The following is a 20,135-nucleotide window of genomic DNA, read 5'->3' as shown; positions in this document are numbered from 1 at the left end:
GTAGAGTATAAAACCTTATATTTTGTATGTATTTGTACTCTACAAATTTGCATTTGTATTCTTTCTAAACTGAGCCTAAAGGAAAGACGAACGACAAATTATAGATCGATGCAGAGTGTAAACAAGATCTTTTTCTCTTACTCTTAGAGCTCCACAATTCATCGCATCTGATCTTCCTCAGCTTCAGCGAACATGGTAGAGTATGCCATCGATCAACATTTTAGTTTTCGTTTTTTGTGAAATCAATTCACAAGTGAAAGAAAGTATACACCAATAACCCAAGCCTACGATGGGTTAGCATTCAACAACTTGAACCCAACTCAACACGATTAGTCTCAAAACAAACCCATTCTAATTGGCACTGGATAGTAGGAGTGCAACTGGGTGGGTTGGATCTGGTAGGTTCATAATAACAAACCCGTCTTAATTGACACAGAACAGTAGAGGTGCAAACTTCAGGTTCATGCCTGGCCTAACCCAGGAGGTCAAGCTCAAGTTTATTAACTCAGGTCCAACCCAAGCTTAATTCAATGCAACTTAGCTAGGCTGGTTGGGTTGGTCGGATTTGAACTAACTTATATAGATATTTTTATATAACTATTTTTTATTGAGTTTTTTGGCCTAATTTAAGAATAGAATTTATTAAAAATATATACAAATTTTATTTATACATATTTTCTATATATGCATACGTTAAGATTGAAGATGAGGATTTGTTTCAAAGACGAGGTTGGAGACAGGGAATATGATCCCTGCCCCGTTGTCATTCGTAACTCATATCAGGTTTGGATTACTCAAATTGTCAACCCAAGCCCAACTCAAATTCAAGTCAAGCCCGAAAGTTTTGGCCCAGGCCTAGCCCGCAGCCCAAAACTCATGTCCACCCTTTGCAAAAACTCGGATTGGATTGAGCCGAATTGAAGGTTGCCCGCTCAAGTTGCAACAGTACAGGATGGGGTGTGAGGGTGAACCTGCCCCATTGACATCGTCAACCCAAGCCCAACTGCCCAACCCAAATTCAAGTCAAGCCCGAAAGTTTTGGCCCAGGCCCAGCTCGCAGCCCAAAAACTCATGTTCACCCTTTGCAAAAACTCGGATTGGATTGAGCCGAATTGAAGGTTGCCCGCTGCAACAGTACAGGACGGGGTGTGAGGGTGAACCTGCCCCATTGACATCGCTACCACCATGTTTCACGTTCATTTCATGAAAACTGGAAAGCACCTCACTCTTTTATATCTTCAACTGAAAAAAAAAATGAGAACAATTGGTCAATTTGTCCTTGCCACACAAATAAAAATTGAATGCAGCACGAAGTCAAAACCAGGTTGGAGAAATTTGACCCATGTTGAACAATTACAGTAGTCAACTTGAAATCTTTACAGCAAAGCACAAAATGGAAACTTTTCCCAGGAATAAATACTACAGCAATTAGTATTTCACACTCAAATCAGTTAGTTGTGAAACAGTGAAAATAACAAAAACCCACATATAGATATAAAGGTAAAGAAAGAAGAATATGCTGATGAAGGTTTTAATAATACAGTTGAGTAGGAAAGCTTCATCCAGGAAAAGAGGGTTTCATGAACATCAAAATTTCTTTTCCAAACAACCCATGTTGATTGTTGAGAGTTGCCATGCATGGCCAATCCAGACTGTCCATGAGATGGGGACCAAATTTCCAATTCCCACTGTTAAGAAAACGTCAGTTTCTAGACCCTTCCATCCATTGAACCTTTTTCCTGCCTAGTTGGAGGATACTTTGGGGGTGTGGAGGAGAACACGGGGATTCCTTTTAGGCCACCAAATTGCTCAGACGTAGAAGATTAAATTCCTTAGGATCTTCTCTTAAGCTATGTTTGATTTGAAGGAAAATGCAGGGAAAGGAAGGGAAAGGTAAGAAAATTTTTACAAATATTGTATAAATTTTCCTGTCTTTTCTCTTCCTTTCCCTACCTTTTCCCTTAAACCAAAGGCTACGTTTGTAATAACTTCTGCTCATACCTGACTGAATCCGTGGTCAGGGTCACAGTTACAGTATAGGTTCATGCACGCTGTCTTTTTAGCTTTATATCCCTATAATCTGAGTTTCCAAGCTTCATATCCTGTTATCCAGCTTACCAACCCAATTAGAAAACTAACAACATTGTGATTTGGAATGGTTTAACGCAGGCTGAGACATTCTAAAGAAAGTTTTTCCGAGATGATCTCAGAAGTAAGGGTGGATTTGAGCCAAGCCAAACTGAATAAGTACAAGGCTCGAGCTCAGCTCGTCAAGGTAGTATAAGGCTCGAGTTCGAGTTCGAGTTCGGTTCGAACTAAAACCTTGAACTTGAGCTCGAGCTCAAGTTCGATTCGAGCTAAAACCTTGAGCTCGAGCTCGAGCTCAAGTTCGGTTCGAACTAGAACCTTGAGCTCGAGCTCAACTCGAGTAAAAAACTCATAAGTTTGAACTCAGTTTGGCTCGAGCTCGATTTGAGAAAAAATGTTTTATAAAAATAAAAATTATATATAAAAAATATTTTTTATTTGATAATTTATTGGAGTATAGGGGATTGTTTTAAGCAACAAAGACAACAAACCATCAGGGATTAAGGAATTAGTGCGATATTGTATAATATGGTCTGATTAATACCGTATAAGAAATTTGAAGCCTCTATGTGATTTTAAAGATCTTCAAAGACATTTGAAGCCTCTATGCTCAACTATTAAGGTATAGGGTCTTGTTTCAAGAAAGAGGCATAATAAACTATCAAAATTTATGAAGTTGGCGTCATATTGTTTAATATGGTCTAATTAATACAGTATAAGAAATCTATGTGATTTTAGAGACGTCAAACACATCCAATGCCTCCATACTGAATTATTAAGGTAATGAGCTTATTTTGTTCGTGTTGCTGGGAGGAAGATTTTGGACAATAGATAGAGAGGAACTGACTTCTCACTCAATTGGTAGATAAATAATTGGAGAAACATATACCTGAGCAATAAATGACTTCAAGAATGTTAGAAGACAAGCGTTTCAATAGGTTCTATGTTCTCTTTATTCATTGGATGGAAGGCATGTGTTTTTTCTCTTTGAGCTTTTGGATGTGGGCAGAAGGTTTTGGACAAAGGTAAAATTTCATAGACTTTTAGGGCGGTGGTTAAAACTTAAAAGATAAATGTTTTTCTTTCATTTTTTGTTTGAAAAAAAAGAAAAAAAAAATAACGGGTGTGTTAAACCCACCTCCCATTACTTTTACACATCTCCCCCAAAATAGCAACATGTTACAACGCGGATGGAAGTTGAGCTCGCGTTGTAACAACAAAATGTGCAGCCCATCCGGTCTCTATAATTCGTGCCCTTCATTAACGAACACCTCCAAGGAAGCCTCATTAACATGGCATTACTTTTCACATCAATGCAGTTGAACCCCAGGCCCCCAAGAGATTTTGGCCTCCAGAAATTCTGCCAAGCCATTGAGGCATTGTTACAACTCTTCATCAGATAGAAAATAAACCTATGAAATGTTGGCTTTGGATTGACATTGTTCAACCCATTTCATGATGGGGTGTGGGCTCTTTTGGACACATTCAACCTACTTAACAAACGGGAACGGGCCGGGCTCCTATTCACTATCAACAAATCCAATAACAAGTATCTTAGATTCAGTTATCTGCTTCCACACCTTCAAATCAGATTCCTCGTTAACACGGGTTGGTCATCTTCAAGCTCGAGGCTTGAGGACGAGGAGTTGTTGTTAACGAAATGGACTTCTACTAAAACACCAAGTTGTTTCATCAGTCACTAGGGGATTGCTAGTTAGTTTATTAAAGCACCCTCACAATACTCCAGTACTTGGTCAAGGACCTTCACATTGTTCGTTTCTTTCCTCTAATCGAGCCATCAAGGATCTTTTCAAATCAAGCCGAGCTCAGCTTGGCTCGGCTCATTTATTAATCAAGCCTGTAAATTAGGCTCAAGCTCGATTCGAAGCTCCATTGAAACTGAGCCGAATTGAGCTTTTCACAAGCCGAACTCGAATAGCTTGTGAAGAGCTCGGCTTATGGTCACCCCTACTCAGAAAGCCTAAGATTGGAGGACTAGGATGGAATCATCAATCATGGAACAGTGTTTTTTATATTAGATCGGCAGTTGTAAGTAGGATAAAGCTAAATCAGGCAAATCACATTGTTTCACCATGGATTTGTTATAGCCAACATGAAGTCTGCCCAAACCAGCACAGCACCTTGCCCCAAATGGAGCAACAGAAAAATCATTTTCATTCTAACTATTTGTTGGCACAGCTGCGGTTGATCATCTAGGCCAAAAATGGGTACTGATAATGTGGAGTTATTGATAGAATATGATCACCATTCTGATTATCCAAAGGAAATGAGACATGGGGACTTATTAGGATCATCTGATGGGCCAGATCCCCTGGTGGTACCCTAGACCACCAGATGTGCACAGTAGATGAAACAGAGACTTTCCTTCCCTCCAAATCCCATTACTATGTGTAGCAAAACCAGCAATATTTCTGCTTAAATTCAAATACAAATATTTCTTTTAGGTCACCTTGACCCTATTCATCAAATACATCAACATGAGAGGTGGTGGACATAGATAGACAACCACCAAAAGCAGCAAGTGGGCAATTGTGGTACTTAATGCGTAACAGTTAGAAGGGATACTGAGATACTTCACAAGGCTTAGGACCATCATCGACCATCCTAGCTAGCTTTATGTGGCCATGAAAATCTTGGCCTTCACTGTCACATGCATGGCTGATGCTTTCAAAGAAAAGAAGACCCACAAAAAGGGTTACTTCATTCATTACTCAGTGCAACATATACCATCTCAGCTCTCAACTCGGCACAGAAATTTGTCTATAAATACGTTAGATTGCTCACGACTTTGCTCCATACTTCATTGCATGTAAGATGACTTTCATGGGTTCCAAGGAGTCTGCCTTTCTCACCCTCCTTAACCTTCTCTTCTTCATTTCTGTGTCATCTCACAAGCTGCCATGCACTCCTCCTACTCAGCCCATCCCAAAGACTACGCCCACGGTTCCATACATCCCCACTTATCCAACCCCTCAGACTCCACCCACGGTTCCATATGTCCCCACGTATCCAACCCCAGCTGAGACTCCGCCCACGGTTCCATACATCCCCACGTATCCAACCCCTGGGGCTGGGGCTCCGCCATTGACTCCGGCGCCCATCCACAAGAAGCCTGGAAGCTGCCCACGAGACATGCTGAAGTTGGGTGCATGCACCAACTTACTGGGGACGCCGATAATCATCGGCGCCCCTCTGAAGGGCCCATGCTGTGCCGTGCTGGGAGGCCTGGCTGATCTCGAAGTAGCGATGTGTCTGTGTACAGCTCTCAAAGCCAGTATCATGGGTATCAACATTGGCATGCCCCAGGCTTTCAGTATGCTAGTAAATGCATGTGGAAAGAAGGTCCCCGATGGCTTTCAATGTGCTTAGTTGCTGCTATTTCGGCTCTCATTTCTCTACTCCTCTGTCATTTTCATGCGTACTATTAGTTCGTCCTATTTAGTTTCTTAGTGGGTAATATGTATGACTTTTGTATTTGTTTAAAGAAAAAACAGTTCTCATGTCAAGTTTCACTGACTTGGGAATTGTTTTTTTTTTATTTAAAACACAAAATCATACATATGTATTGGTGACCAGCCTTTTGGTAGATAAAGTGGCTGGAGGAAATGCCTAGTTGTACTGTTTCGTTTAGCATGTAATCCTTATAAAAATCCTTGTTGTAACGCATTTATATATATGGAGCAATGTAATAATTTTTAGTGGATTAATTACATGTTTCTTCTTCAATTAGGGAACATTTGGTTAGCGCAATGGAAACTGACAAACTTGTTGTGAAGAGAACAAATAATAACAAAGAAGACATGATCAAGAAGATAAGAACAAACGGATTAATGTACATGGTTGGATGTATTGAGCATACTCCCAAGGAAATCCTTCTCATAGTGTTGTATCCTCATTCTTTTAATAAGGTTTTTAAAACCGATTTGGACAACGAACCGGTCAGGGGTCCGGTTTTCGGGTCAAACGGTTTGATCATTCCAATCGAACAAATAGTCCATTCTGACAAAAACATAAAATACGATCAAAACCGTCAAACGGTTCAACTGCCTGGGTCAGTGATTTGCTGACCAAATTTGGCAAAAATCCGGTTTTAGGGAAAACTGGAACTGGTCACCTGACCTGTCCCCAGTTTTTCCAGTCCGACCGCCCGGTCTAGTCCAGTTTTGAAAACCATACTTTTTAATACAAGACATTCTTCGTCAAAGTGTGACAATATGGGTTTGAATCTGCCAACGCCAGCCCATTTCACCCCTCCCAACCCTTTATTCATTTAAGCAAATTTATGCACATGAAAATGGATGAATAAGGTTACAAAGAGGCTATGTACAAGTATAACAGGCTGCAAAATCGAATAGGAAGTAAGCACACTGGTACATCTGGCAAATGTATATATGGATCGCTGGCATGTTTAGTTTGATATGATATGCATGGATCAAAGCAAGGTTTAAAATATCGATACAGGCCAATACACTGACAGGGGTCGGCCTGTATTGAAGCTTGCCCATCCTTTTTTTTTTGAAACTGGTTCAGAGGGGTCAGTCTAAGGCTGGTCCCCCTGAACCAGGTCACACCCCAATACGACCCCTGTAAGGGGAGTGTATCGTTAAACCAACAACACAATACGATATGCTTAATATGGGGTATATCATATCAAATTTTGAACCTTGAACCAAAGTATGATAAGCATAAGCTGGAATGGGATTTCATTCCCATCGGAGGGAAATGGGGGAATGGAATTCTGATTCTGTTCAACCAAACAGTTGAAACTGGAATGACCCATTCCGAATTTGATACTGAACCCCTACCCTGCAAACCAAATGGGCCCTAAATTTCAGTCAATGCCTTTCAGTTTATCAGTAATGCACGATTATTGGTAATTTATGTCTTAAATTTCTTATATATAGCGTGTCAACAACCTCAAAAATCGTTACATATCAGACAATATGGTATAATACGTATCAATCCTCTGAAGTTTGAACCATAGAATGGGAAACAGAATGACGAGGGTTCAACCCCAATTTAAACCGGTCTGAATGTAAGAAATTTGATCAGTGTTACATACAGGACGACGTAATGGCATCAACCAATCTGCTCTTGCAAATAATGGCTTTTGTTGTTGAATCATGACTCTGGTTTTGGACTGACAACCTGTTTGCCAGGTTCATCAATGTACGCCGATGGTAATCAAACTAATGTTTGTAAATTCTACACATTTTCATTAATATTCTAGTTAATGAGGATTAGGTTGCAATATGGGCAGACTGGATCCAAAACCGGCAAGGCCCAACCGGAGCTTTTTCATGAGTTAGGGTGGAACTGGGGAAGAAGAGTTGGATTTTTAGCTGAGCTGAGACCTAGAATGTAATCCAAACCGACGCTTTAAAAGCCTCTTGTTGGGGTTTTTATCCGAGTAAGAAAAGCAAATAGGATTTTATTGAAGTTCTGAATTTTGCGCAAGCAAAACTCAATTATTGGACATCTTCAATATGAAAATGGTAATTTCTCATTGTTAAAGGCATTGAAAACCACTAAAGTTGTATCTGGTTTGAAAGAAAAAGGTAGGGAAAGGAAGGGAAATGTAGGGAAACCTGTACAAGTTCCCTTTCCCTACCTTTTCTTTCAAACCAAACACAGCTTAAAAGATGAAGAAACTCCACCTTCTATGGGAGAAAAATGAAATAAAGTAACTAAGTTAAAATAAGGCATAAATTACAGATTCAAGATTAAAAAAAGGTCATTACCCAATATTGATCCTAGCTATCCGAGGTCTTCAGAGGGCATTTTCTTGTACAAAAGTGGCTGCTCTCAGACTAGAACTGATATTTGAACACTTTAACAGCCTTTGGTTTTACCATTCCACCAAGCAATGGATCATCATAAATCACAGATGTGAAATAAAACAATATATTCCTTATTTAGAAGAAAATTTGGCAACAGTAAACTTGAGAAAAATTCTGGGCTGTCTCTACGGCTTCTACAATGTTGACTCAGTACCATGTAAACTACAGTTGGCAGGATGGAAGTAGCCATATCAAAAGCCTATTCACACTTAATTGAACGGTAAATATGTCGCACAAAAAGTAAGGAAGCACGGAAACCAACAGTCCCAAGCATGAGGAAGAACCCATAACAGATGCAGGCCATGTAACCAAAGAAGAAAGATGTCTGCATGAAGCCTGACATGTCCGATCTTGCAAAATAGTAGAATATGCAGTAGCCATAGATGAAAACACCAGTTGAGCCTCCACAAAGAACAGACCTATGTGGATGTTTACAAACCATTAACCCATAGAAAATAAAGACCAAATTAAAAACTAAAAAGTAGGGAATCTATGAGACAATAACAAAAACTGGTAAAGCCTAGAAATACTGGTAAATAATCAACCCCAACTTTTCATTACATGGATTAAAACATCCAGGCATGGTAAAAACAAGAAAAGGTTTTGAGACATCCAAGTAGTACATAGGGTAAAATAGGTTTCATAGAAACTCAAGTCACTTCCCAGGATAATTAAGTAATGCTTCTAAAGTTCCAACTTCCCAAGAAAAACATGTCCTCAAATGATCTATATTGAAGGAGGAAGAAGAAAACATACAAGCACAGGAAAACAAAGCCACCTCAAATATGCAGAATAAGAAACCCTAGTATCTGTCACATGTTTCAAGCCTGAAATGAATGTTCATATTTTGTTACTTCTGTTTATTTACCTGTTCTTTTGTTTTTCTTTTTTATCTTTTTCCCACAAAACATTACCAAAATTAACCATTACAAAGTTGTTAAATTTGTATGTGTGGTCTATGCATGTAAGTAAATTACCTCCACCACCACTCATGGTCCTCAACAGCAAGCTGAAAATATGTCAATGCTACAGTGATGAATGCTGTCACAATGATGAGGATGATAAAGACAATGAAGAGGATGCTGTATATTGTGTAAATCTTGTGTCCCCACACGCTTGCAAAAATGTAGTACAGCTCAATGTAGATGGCACTGAATGGAAGGAACCCGGCCATTACCATCTGAGGGATAGTCCCCCTATACCATGGCAATGGAGGGATTTCTCTGGGATACTTTGTAGTATGACATGGAGCTTGGAATTCTGTGCTGCTGTTTTTTCCAGCAATGCCACCCAATACAAGCAAAGGTGTAGTTACTAATGTCCATATGAGAAGAATAACCAAGATGGTTCCAAATGGTAAAGCTGCAGTGGCACTATACACAATAGCAACAGTGTTGAGGAAGCAAAATGTCAAGAACAAAGGTCCACAGAATAAGCAACTTGTCAGCAATAAGTTCCTCACCTGAAAGAGGGGTAGGAGGAACAGAGAAGAAAGAAGTATAAGGTACAAAAGAAAAATAACCAAGTCCTTTAATGAAAAACAATCACTAAAAAATCAACTTATTTACCCAGTTAGTTCCTTCTAGTTGTAAATATGTGGATGTAGCAGTATAACCTGCAATTCCAGAGGTAAGTGCATATACGACAACCAGAGCTGTGAAAAGAGCTCCCCTGTTGTATGGGTAGAACACCCCAACTATTGCAAGGAGGAAAATGAACAGTGCACTGGTGCAACAACAAAGACAACAATTATTAGGAAATTTATATCACAGGGATAAAAAACTAAGAGCATTTTTCCTTTTTTTTTCTTTTCTTTTTTTTTTTGAGAAAATCTGGGACATATTCATGCACGTCTAAAGTGAAAACATGAACTCAACATACAACCTTCACGACTGCAGTTGTTCATTAACCTTAAAACGTATCAGACAGTTGTCACCTAGATGTATGAACATATAATGCAATATCCATTGTTAAATTATGAGCGCTTAAATCATCTTACCACTTCAACTCATGTCCTTTTTGGTCTTCCCCTAGCCCTTCTAACACCTTAAACTTGCAACAGATTGCTTCTTCTTACAGGTTCTATAAATGGTTTTCTATGCACATGACTAAACCATCTTAGTCTACTTTCTCTCATTTTTTCACCTATCAGAGCTACTCATAAGTTCCTTCCAATGACTTCATAGAATGAGCTTGGTAGTTTATCCAAAAGTGTCCTAATTCTCCATGTTTTACCCCAAAAGTCCTCACACATACACACATTAGAACTTTTCCATGGACTTATCTTGTGAAAACTGAAGCTTTGGATGACTAATATAATGGTTTAAAGTATTGATACACCCAATGACCCAAATGTACCACGCATTTTATATTTTTCTTTAATTTCATTTTTATGAATGTTTTATATTATTTAATAAATAAAAAAGTTGGTTTCCTGTAAACAGGTGTATCAGATACCCAGATACAATACGATATGCCTGATACAGAGCATATCGTATTGATACTTTGAACCTTGACTAAACCATCTGCTCAAAGCTCCAACAGAAAGTAGAGCATATGGCTGGTGCAGACTCAATTACATGGCAAACCAGAGGTCTCCTGTCTAATGGACAGTCCAAATCAATCACATAATTCCTCCAGATGAAAGAATAGATAGGATTAATGGTAGCATAATTGACCCAATTCGGATACCATTTTCCATGTCCATGCATTAACACACAAATTTTCACCAAGGTCATAGAGGTTATAGAATATATCAATCTACCCATCCATATGCTTTGTGTGTCAGCAGAAAACTCAAAAGTATTATAATTGCATTTAGTGTTTTAGTTTCAGTTTTACCGATAGTTGCAATAAATATTCTAACTTCATGAAGGGACTAGCTGGTTTCAAATTTTTACAGTTTATAGGTCTGATAACAAAGCATCAAAAAGAAAAAGAAAGATTTAAAATTTAAAACGAAGAAGATGTCAGAACTTGAAATCCATGTTTTTAGTCCATAGAACACTCTAAATAAATGTAATGTAAAAGCCTCCTAAAAGAGTACTTACATAGCTAGAAGTTGAGTTCCTGAACCCAGAACTGCTGAAAATAGGGACTTGTGTTTCGGGAATCGAAAGACATCACCATGAATGTACTTCCATCCAGTCTCTTCTTGGTCATCAACCGATTCTTCATCATGTGAATATCTTTAGCATGAGAAACAAGTCAATAAATTCATAATTAATTGCAAAATACATGGAATGGCCCATCCTGTGGGAATGTGTGTGTATGAGTGGAGAGAGAGAGAGAGAGAGATTTTGGTGTCTCTTACTTAATAAAATCATTCTTGAGCACCCGCATAAGAATAGTAGCAAGGAACCCAGTCAGGAGGAGCACAGTCACACAAGAATTTATTATTGAGAACCAATGAATCTCTAAGTGCTGTGGCATTGACGAGGATTTTGAGTATTTGTCCATCCTCTTCTCAAAAGGAATATCAGTCTCTTTCCAATTAACTGAATATGTAAAATCAACGACAACTTCCTTGTCCTCTGTGATGTCCGCAGACAGATTTGGGTCAGTCTGAGCATTGATCTCTATGACACGGTCATTGTTATAAAGAACATCAAAATGGATGTGTTTAAACAGAAGGTATTTATACTCGTTAGGATCCTCCTTATTATCCTTTTCAACCTTGCCTACAAACCCCCAGAAGGGCAAGTCATCATAATACATCTGGAAGTAATAGTCCTTCAATACAGCAGTCCTGAGCTGAGCAACTTCCTCTTTTGTTAATTTTTTCTGGCAGATGATTTTGGATTGCTTGTCCACCCGAAAGTTCAACTCATATGGTGCATCAACCAAGCGATCACCATTTAGTACTTCTCCAAGAGCCTCCCTCTTCTCCTTCACGTGATCTAATGTGATTAAAGAAAGGGATCAAACAGGAAAGTTAATCCATAAATATTGTAATTTAGAAATGGGAAAAAGTTTATAATGGTGACAAACCTGGTGAACAGAATGGAAGGTCATAGTACCGATATGTCTCGCTGCAGAAGCATCAAATATCCCATCACAGAGCAATCCCAATGAGGATAAAGAAAATTTCAAATTTCGAAAGTTAGACTGAACTAGTAAGAATTATTGATGATGCCCACTAAGAATATGCAACCACCAAACAGTACTAACAAAATGAAATTTAATCACTGTTGTCAATATCCCATGTAAGGATCTTTTAGGTAACAGTTAAATGCCTGTGCACCACACAGATGAGTGATGCATGCCCAGGTCAAATGAGAAATTGCAACTGCCTGCGTTTCTGAGTGCCACTTAAATGATCAAGCACCTGCCTATTTTAACAGTCATCTATTGTCTCTGAACTTAACATACATAACATAAGGGGCCTCAGGTGTATCATTGTATGTTAGTAGACCATGTTGTGGCTTCATTTCTTCTCCAGTAAAAGAGGTTATTGAGGATGGACCATTGACATTTGCAGAATGAAGACTTCAACGGAGCTGAAGCTCATTGAACTGCAAGCCTGATCAGTCTGTTAAGTAATCAATTTAAACCATTAACAATGTAACATATGCATAACAAGGATTTTTTATTTCTTTTCTCCTACACACTTATGGCTGAAGGGTATGACAACTTTTGTTCTCTTTTTTCCCCTTTTTCTATCGGAGAATAGAAAAACAGAAAACGTAGATTCATCTACAGTTGTTAAAAGTATAACATAGTTTTTGTTGTATTAATAAAGGAAAGCATGTCCACATATACAGCAATATCCAGAAACCAAAATGATTTTCTGCATTAAAAGGATTAGGATTAAATAAGTAGAGCACATGAAAGATTCGTCTTATTACTTTTAAAATAAAAGCGATACTTACCTTGGATTGTGGAAAGGACCCACTTTGTTTGCATATAGGGGGACAAGGTCTCTCTCCTTGTATTTGTGATTCGATCCATCTGCTTCCACTCTGAGGCCAGAAACCAGTAAAAGAACAACAACAGCTCCCGCCATTTTGATCACCATAGTTACTAAGCCAAGAAATTTACTACAAAATCATAACTTTCCTTTTCTCCCGGTAATATTCGTAAAGACCCAGCCGAGATAATGTCATAAAGGAGGAAATTTCATAAATAAAACCTCCAATTTGCAGGAAAAAAATAATGAACAACTCGTAGAGCAGATCTGGGAAATGGAGGGAGAAACTTAATATGTTGTTAGTTGTTACTGGACAAGTGAAGATCATATTTCAACAAAGAAATAAAGCTACTAACCTCAAATGTACAAAAGGAATGTATTCGGATTGAAAATTTTAAATTACACGAATTCGAGAAAGAAGATGGTAGATCTAGCAAACCAAGGAGCCTTCAGCCTTGACTTGATACATCATACAACCAAAAGAAAGGCTCTTGAGAGATTACTTGGATGTTGGTGGGTGCAGAAGTTTGGTTAACGAGAGAGAGAGAGAGAGAGAAGATTTGAAGGAAACTGAGAAAATTTTGATTTAAAACAGAACAGAGGTAGCTACTGAGCTCCTGTTTTTTCGCGGGCAAAAGCTTTCGCTCTGCCTTTCTCTACAAAATCTTTAGGACCTGTTCGGACGTCAACTTGGATCCATTTGGATTGTGGTTAGAAATAGAAACGGAGCGGGCAAGTGGGCCTTGTCCATATACAACTAATTTATTGGACCGTTGGAGTCAGGTTCAAACATCAAACTAAACGAGATCGACTTCAGTGCTCACGATACCGCCCGCGTTCACGTCATTCGCACGGTCTTTTGCAGCCTTGAGAATATCTCAGATACTTGTACGTCTTTTTATCGAAATCGGCTTTCATCATGGCAAATCTGTTCCCACACCACTTTAACAGCCTTGTATTAAGAATATCTCAGACTGTAAGAAACTATGCCAATCGTGTAAACATAATCTTGTAAGCACTGAATCCGATTTCAAACTACCAGAGGTGTCGATGTTGGTAACCAATTTAACAAACAGCAGTCTTCACTTATCAAAAAAAAAAAAAAAACACAAACAACAAACATATCTAGTCCGATTAGTCGAGCCAGAACTGGCTTGGGCCTAGGCCAGAAGATAGTCCAGTCCAATTTAGATCCACGAACTAATTTTGCCAGGAACAGGGTCACCTTAATCGGCAATCTGATTAAAATATTTCATACACCTTTTTTTGCCTTTACATTTATTAATCTATATATATATTAAATTTAGTCAAATTTCACAAACTTGACTAGTTCCAATTATTTAGTAGATCGGTTTCAGAACCCACTACGTCATACCCAGGACCCGACCCGATAAGATGCAAATTTTAACTCAATACACTAATGCCTGTATATTTATGCTGTGTTTGGTTTGAAGGAAAAAGTAGGGAAAGGTAAAAAAACCTTTACAAATCTTGTATAGGCTTCTCTACCTTTCTCTTCCTTTTTTTGGTTTTTCCTTCAAACCAAACATAGCTTTAAAGGATCTAAACATTATGCCATATGGTATGGATCCTTTTGAAATTGAATTCTCCTAATTTAGTAATTTTAGACAAGTGGATCTGAAGCCCAATAAAAAATGAAGAGGGCATTGAATTTAGGGTGATCATGGATGGGTTGGGCCTGATTCCGCGCCTACATTTATTATTTAAAATATTACACATATAAAGTATTTTATGTTAAATATTTATTTTATATATTATATATTATAAGTTACACTTGTAATATTTATAAATAAATATATAATTTTACATAAAATAATATATATAGATATTGCATACATTATGCATAAAATACATATGTTTAAATATATATAGACAGGCTAAGCTTGAAGTATTAAGACCAGGCCTGACCCTGATATATATGAACTTGATGGGCCCAGACTGAGCTTAAACATAACCTAAACCCAAGCACGGAATTTCCAGACCAAACTGAGATGACCATTCCTAGTGTTCATGTCACTTTCATTTATTTTCTTAATTACTTTTAAGTTTTAATTTTCAGGAAATTTGGAAAGGAAAAGAAAATGAAAGAAAGGTAAAAATTATAAAAATGCAACTAAATTCCACTTTCCATCTAAGTTTCATGAATATAGAAAACGCATACATTTGTCCAGTTAGTGCTTTAATGCTGCATTTGGCATTCCTTATTTTAAGGATTTATCTCTTTTTTGCAGTTAAAAAACTCAGTACTCATTTTAACCGCAAAAAGAAGATAAGTCTTTAAAATAATGAATGCCAAATGCAGCCTAAGTGGGTTTGGAGTTTGGTCTCTTCACCTGTCTACAAAATTTTCCATACCACGCTTGTTACATGTGGCAAGTTTGAACCCAATGGTCCTCTACCACATAATAAATAGGACATTTCGCTTAACTTCATTTATGTATGGGCTAAATCTAGTAGAAAATAATTGTAAGAATGACGGTTCAGCCCAGGGTCAAAATTCATAAGCCCAAAATATAGTTGGAGTAGGTGCTAGCTCAGAATTGATATCAATTCACAGGTGGGCAATGATACATAAGATGGGGGTAATTGATATTTTGAAATATTGTAGATCTACAGTGAAAATCAGAATTTTACAATGGATCTGTCCATACTTTTCCATAAATAATTACGATTCAGATTATTACTGCCAGAAGCATGCAGAACCAGAATAAATTATTTAAGTGTTCGTAATTTAACAAAACAACGGGCATGGCACTAAAAAGAAATGGACCTTATAAGCGATGTTAGTCCAAGAAAATGCAAGAGTTATTAATCAATGGAACATAAGGCATTATTTCCTTTCAATAACAAAAGAAAGACCTGTTTACAATGTTATGTATACATTGGAATTTTGTCTCACGCATCACTAATAACCTCTTCCTTTCCTTAAATTGGTGGTTGCAAGAACCAATTTCGTATTAAAGCCAGAACGAACCACTCCTCGGTTAGTGGGTTTATAATTTATAAGAAATCAAAACCCTAACACCAGCTTAAACCAATGAATTCAATATCATCCATTGATAAAAAAATAAATAAAAGGAAAATCCTGAAAGAATCAAAATAATCCAGTCCAAGACCTATATCCTATTTAATTTGTAAATTAGTTATTACTTGCTCAAATCATGTGCAAATTCTCTTGACCTTGTTGGATAGATAACTGAATAAGCTTTCTAAAAGTGCAAAAGGGAAACCCATTGTGTATTGAGCATTATTGATATATTTCAAGAGTACAATATGAGAAAGAAGATTGAGCATGCATACAATTCCATCCATTTTTTATTCTCCCTCCAAATTCTGTCGAGGAATATCAGCGAGTTATTAACTGCTGCCTGAATTGCACACTTGGAAAGCTCTCTCTCTCTAAGCATCGGATGTACTTGTAATTATTATGTAGTTGTGAATACGATGATAGGTTGATGGGGCAATAACATTTATTTCAAATTCATGGGATGAGATTTTTATGCTTTTATGGTATGTATAGAGTTTTCGTTGGATAGGGGTGTTTACATTGAATGTCAAATCGATCAAATCGGCTCGACCCAACTCAAGTTGGTCGGTTCTTCAAAATCACTAGTCGGTTTCGGTTTGTATGAAAAAATAAACTGATAACTTGGTTCAGTTTTGGTTTTCATGTATGAAAATCAAAGCTAAACTGAACCAAACAGATCCTATATTTTTAAGTAATTATTTATTAGTCCCTGCCATATATGTTAAATGTTGATATATTTTATTTGTGTTTTGTTTGAACTTTAAAAAAAATTGGTTATTTATGGTAAAAACCAAAAACGTAAAACCAATACAAATATAATACAATGGTACAATATTTAATTCAGTTTTGTATAAATTTAAATATATATTGACAAAAAAATCAGTTTTGCATAAAAAATTAATCGATTTAAATATATATTTTGGTTTTGCATAAAAACTAAAAAGAAATAAAATTTAATATAAATAGATATTTTAGTTTAAAACATGTATAAAAACCGACTAAATCAATAAACCAACCCAAACCAACCCTTCATGTTTGGGTCAATTTTGCTTTAGGGTCAGTCGGTTTTGGTTTAGCCAATGAGTAAACCGACTAGGTCGGGCCGGTTGAAAAAAAATGACTCAAACCAACCCAACCCGACTTGTGAACACCCCTATCGCTAGAAGGGAATCTCATTGTTGTTAGACATGTGTTCTACCACCTCTTAATTTTCAGATTTTAACCCTAGTAGGACTCTTGTCCTCCAAGAGGGTAGCACCCAAGTATTGTATTTTCCGGTTTTATGACCCATAAATTTTCTATGTTTTAGTTATACTAGCGGAGGGGCCCCTGCTTTATAGAGGCTGGAATGTAATTGTAACATTGTTATTTGTTACATTAAAAAAGACAATGGTTTCTTAATAAGAAACTTGCAACTATAAGTACTCAAGTCTTGAAACTCATATAAATACTTAAAAAAGATCATCATGTGCTCGTTTTTTAAATATTGTTTTAGCAAAGCATCTCATATAAAAGAACACGATCATACAGTGATAGTTCTAAGTTCTACTTCATAATTGTCTTTTGTTTCACATTGAGAACTCCTAGTTGACCCGGACAGTAGGACTGTTCGGCCTATGAACCATCCAGGGAACCAGTTCTGTTTTACCCCAAACCCGGTCCCTAGCCAAAAATCATTGAATCAATCAATGACCCGTTGACCCGAGTGGTCGAACCATCAACCCGTCAACCCGTCAACCCGTTCAATGGGTTTTTTGCTATTTTTTATTTCTAATTTTTGTTGTCAGAACAGGCCATCCATTCGAACTAGACGGTCGAATTGTCGACCTGGAAACCAGTGGCCAGAACAGTTCTATTTCCTAGTCTTTTTTTTTTCTAGATGTCAATAATTAGATGAAATAACTTTGTAGTCATAGCCATGGGAAGGGTGGACATTGCAAGGGATTCCAAAACCTTGAAAGATAAATCCAAAGTGACCTTAAACACAGAAAAAAATTTGGCAGTAAATCCACCAAACTAGAAAAACCAAGGGAAAAAATTAGAAAATCGAGTCCAAAGTTCCACTTTGAGCGGAGCTAAACATACATGCAATCAAAGAAAGAGACAAAGCAGATCATCTTGTAAGAAAATAAAGAAAAAAAAAACATTGCACAAGAAAACTCAAAGAAAAAACAAAATGGAAGAAATAAATGGAGGTAAACCCTAGACCATTTTGGAGGATCTTGAAGAAAAAGACCAAACATAAAAAAAAAAACAGAAAATGAAAAAAAAAATGAACATATTGCAGATGCTTGAATAAAGCCCACATTAGAAGAAACCTTTGAATAGTGAAAATCCAAAAGCATATAAAACCATGGTTTTTGAACCGTCATTGACGCAAACGGATGGAGATTTCGGCACAGGAACCGTCTAGGCAACCAGTTCCATTTTACCCCAATCCCGGTCCCTGGCCAAAAACTGTTGAATCGGTCGACGACCCTTTGACCCGAGTGGTTGAACTGTTGACTCGTTGACCCATTCAATGGTTTTTTGCCACTTTTTTATTTTCTATTTAGGAATTGTCCAGGCAACTGGTTCCATTTTATCCCAATCCTGGTCCTTGGCCAAAAAACGTTGAATTGGTCAATGACTCATTGACCCGAGCGATCGACCTGTCGACCCGTTCAATGTTTTTGGCCATTTTTTATTTTTTTTATTTTTGTTGTCAGAATGGGCCGTTCATTCAAACCCGACAGTCGAACCGTCAACCCGAAAACCAGTGGCCAGAACAATTCCATTTTCAATTTGTATGAGTCACGCACTTGAATGACATAACACGTATGATACTGCTTAGTGGACCTCACACACTAAATCTTTTGCTTGTAATTTTTGTTGTCATAACAGGCCATCTATTTGAACCGGATGATCAAACTGCCATTTTTTATTTTTTTAATTGGGAACCATCCAGGCAACTGGTTCCGTTTTACCCCAATCCCGGTCCTTGGCCAAATACCATTGAATCGGTTAACGACCCATTGACCCGAGCGGTCGAACCGTCGACCCATACAATGGTTTTCATCATTTTTTATTTATTTTTAATTTTTGTTGTCAAAACGGGCCATCCGTTCGAACCAAACGGTTGAACTATCAACCCAAAAACTGGTGACCAAAATGATTCCGTTTTCAGGTCATATGAGTCACACGCTTGAATGACATAACACATATGATACTACTTAATGGACCTCACACACTCAATTTTTTTCCTGTAATTTTTATTGTTAGAACGGACCATCCGTTTGAACTGAATGATTGAACCATCAACCCAAAAACTAGTTACCAAAATGATTCCATAATTTTTGCTTATAATTTTTATTGTTAGAACAGGCCATCCGTTCGAACCGGATCATGAAGCCATTGACCCAAAAATTGGGTAGAAGATAAGATGTATAAGATTCCTTATGCTTATTTCTTATAATCTTATATATATATATATATATATATAAAATACTGCCATTGGTGCTGAGAGTACAACTGTTGTGTGTGCCACCTGTCCAGCATGTGATGAATTCAGCTAGAAGGATTTATGCCCTACGAAAAAAAGAACAGTTTTTATATAAGTTTTAATGAAATTTAGGGTCTAATTTCCCCTCTTTATATTTGAGTTAACAAGATGATAAGGTTTAAAGTAGTGATAGGTATCACACGGCATCATTTTGTATGATAACTATAATTATATATAAACTATAAAGCAAGGTTGTCCACATTATCCATCCCCTTTCCTGCTTTCTTCTTAATTCTCTCTCTTTCTCTCTCTGTTCCCCTTTTCCAATCCTCACATGTTGCCACATGTCACCCCTTTTTTCTTCACAAAAATAATTTTGTTAATTAGAAAATAACAAATAAAAATAGGAAAATAACAAAAAAATGAGTAAATAAGGAAAACTTTCTAAAAATAAGAAAACAACAACAAACAAATTAGAAAATAATTTTTAATTAACTAATAAAATAAGAAATTTTTCATTAAAAATAGGAACATTTTTGACATATTAAAAGTAAAATTTATCAAGAAAATATTAAAATTTAGAAAATAACTGAAAAATAAAAAAGAGGAAATTAAAAGATAGAAACTTACTTTATATGATTAACTTATTAAGTAACTTATTAATTGAAACAAGTTAAATAATTTAGTCTTTTTCACTCATTCTAAGATTAGTAAAATTAAATTTACAAAAATTATAAAAAAAATTAA

At 37.0% G+C, this 20,135-nt stretch overlaps 2 protein-coding genes across 2 annotated transcripts; one reads left to right on the top strand and one right to left on the bottom strand.

Moving 5' to 3' along the window:
* Nucleotides 1–4,893: 4,893 nt before the first annotated feature.
* On the top strand, nucleotides 4,894–5,825 carry LOC104611422 (uncharacterized). Its single transcript, XM_010278446.2, has one exon. The coding sequence runs from the start codon at nucleotides 4,924–4,926 to the stop codon at nucleotides 5,476–5,478; it is 555 nt and encodes a 184-aa protein (XP_010276748.1). The 5' UTR covers nucleotides 4,894–4,923; the 3' UTR covers nucleotides 5,479–5,825.
* Nucleotides 5,826–7,887: 2,062 nt separating this feature from the next.
* LOC104611421 (transmembrane 9 superfamily member 2-like) lies at nucleotides 7,888–13,507 on the bottom strand. The gene is made up of 8 exons (XM_010278444.2): nucleotides 13,215–13,507; nucleotides 12,821–13,125; nucleotides 11,940–11,980; nucleotides 11,263–11,848; nucleotides 11,000–11,137; nucleotides 9,518–9,674; nucleotides 8,927–9,411; nucleotides 7,888–8,368 (listed from the first exon to the last, which is right to left on the bottom strand). Exons 2-8 carry the CDS (start codon nucleotides 12,964–12,966, stop codon nucleotides 8,149–8,151), a joined length of 1,773 nt encoding a protein of 590 aa, XP_010276746.1. The 5' UTR covers nucleotides 12,967–13,125; nucleotides 13,215–13,507; the 3' UTR covers nucleotides 7,888–8,148.
* Between the last annotated feature and the right edge of the window lie 6,628 nt (nucleotides 13,508–20,135).

The sequence above is a fragment of the Nelumbo nucifera genome, chromosome 3, assembly GCF_055504915.1.
Source record: "Nelumbo nucifera cultivar China Antique chromosome 3, China Antique-T2T, whole genome shotgun sequence".
Taxonomy (NCBI): Eukaryota; Viridiplantae; Streptophyta; class Magnoliopsida; order Proteales; family Nelumbonaceae; genus Nelumbo; species Nelumbo nucifera.
Note: the sequence above shows the minus strand (reverse complement) of the source record. Positions and strands in the feature narration are given on the sequence as shown.

Coding starts and splice junctions, on each gene's coding strand:
- LOC104611421 (XM_010278444.2), bottom strand. CDS start 12,966: ATGGTGATCAAAATGGCGGGAGCTGTTGTTGTTCTTTTACTGGTTTCT. Junction 9,675..10,999: donor GGAACTCAACTTCTAGCTAT/GTAAGTACTCTT, acceptor TTGTTGCACCAG/TGCACTGTTCATTTTCCTCC. Junction 8,369..8,926: donor GACCATGAGTGGTGGTGGAG/GTAATTTACTTA, acceptor ACATCCACATAG/GTCTGTTCTTTGTGGAGGCT.
- LOC104611422 (XM_010278446.2), top strand. CDS start 4,924: ATGACTTTCATGGGTTCCAAGGAGTCTGCCTTTCTCACCCTCCTTAAC.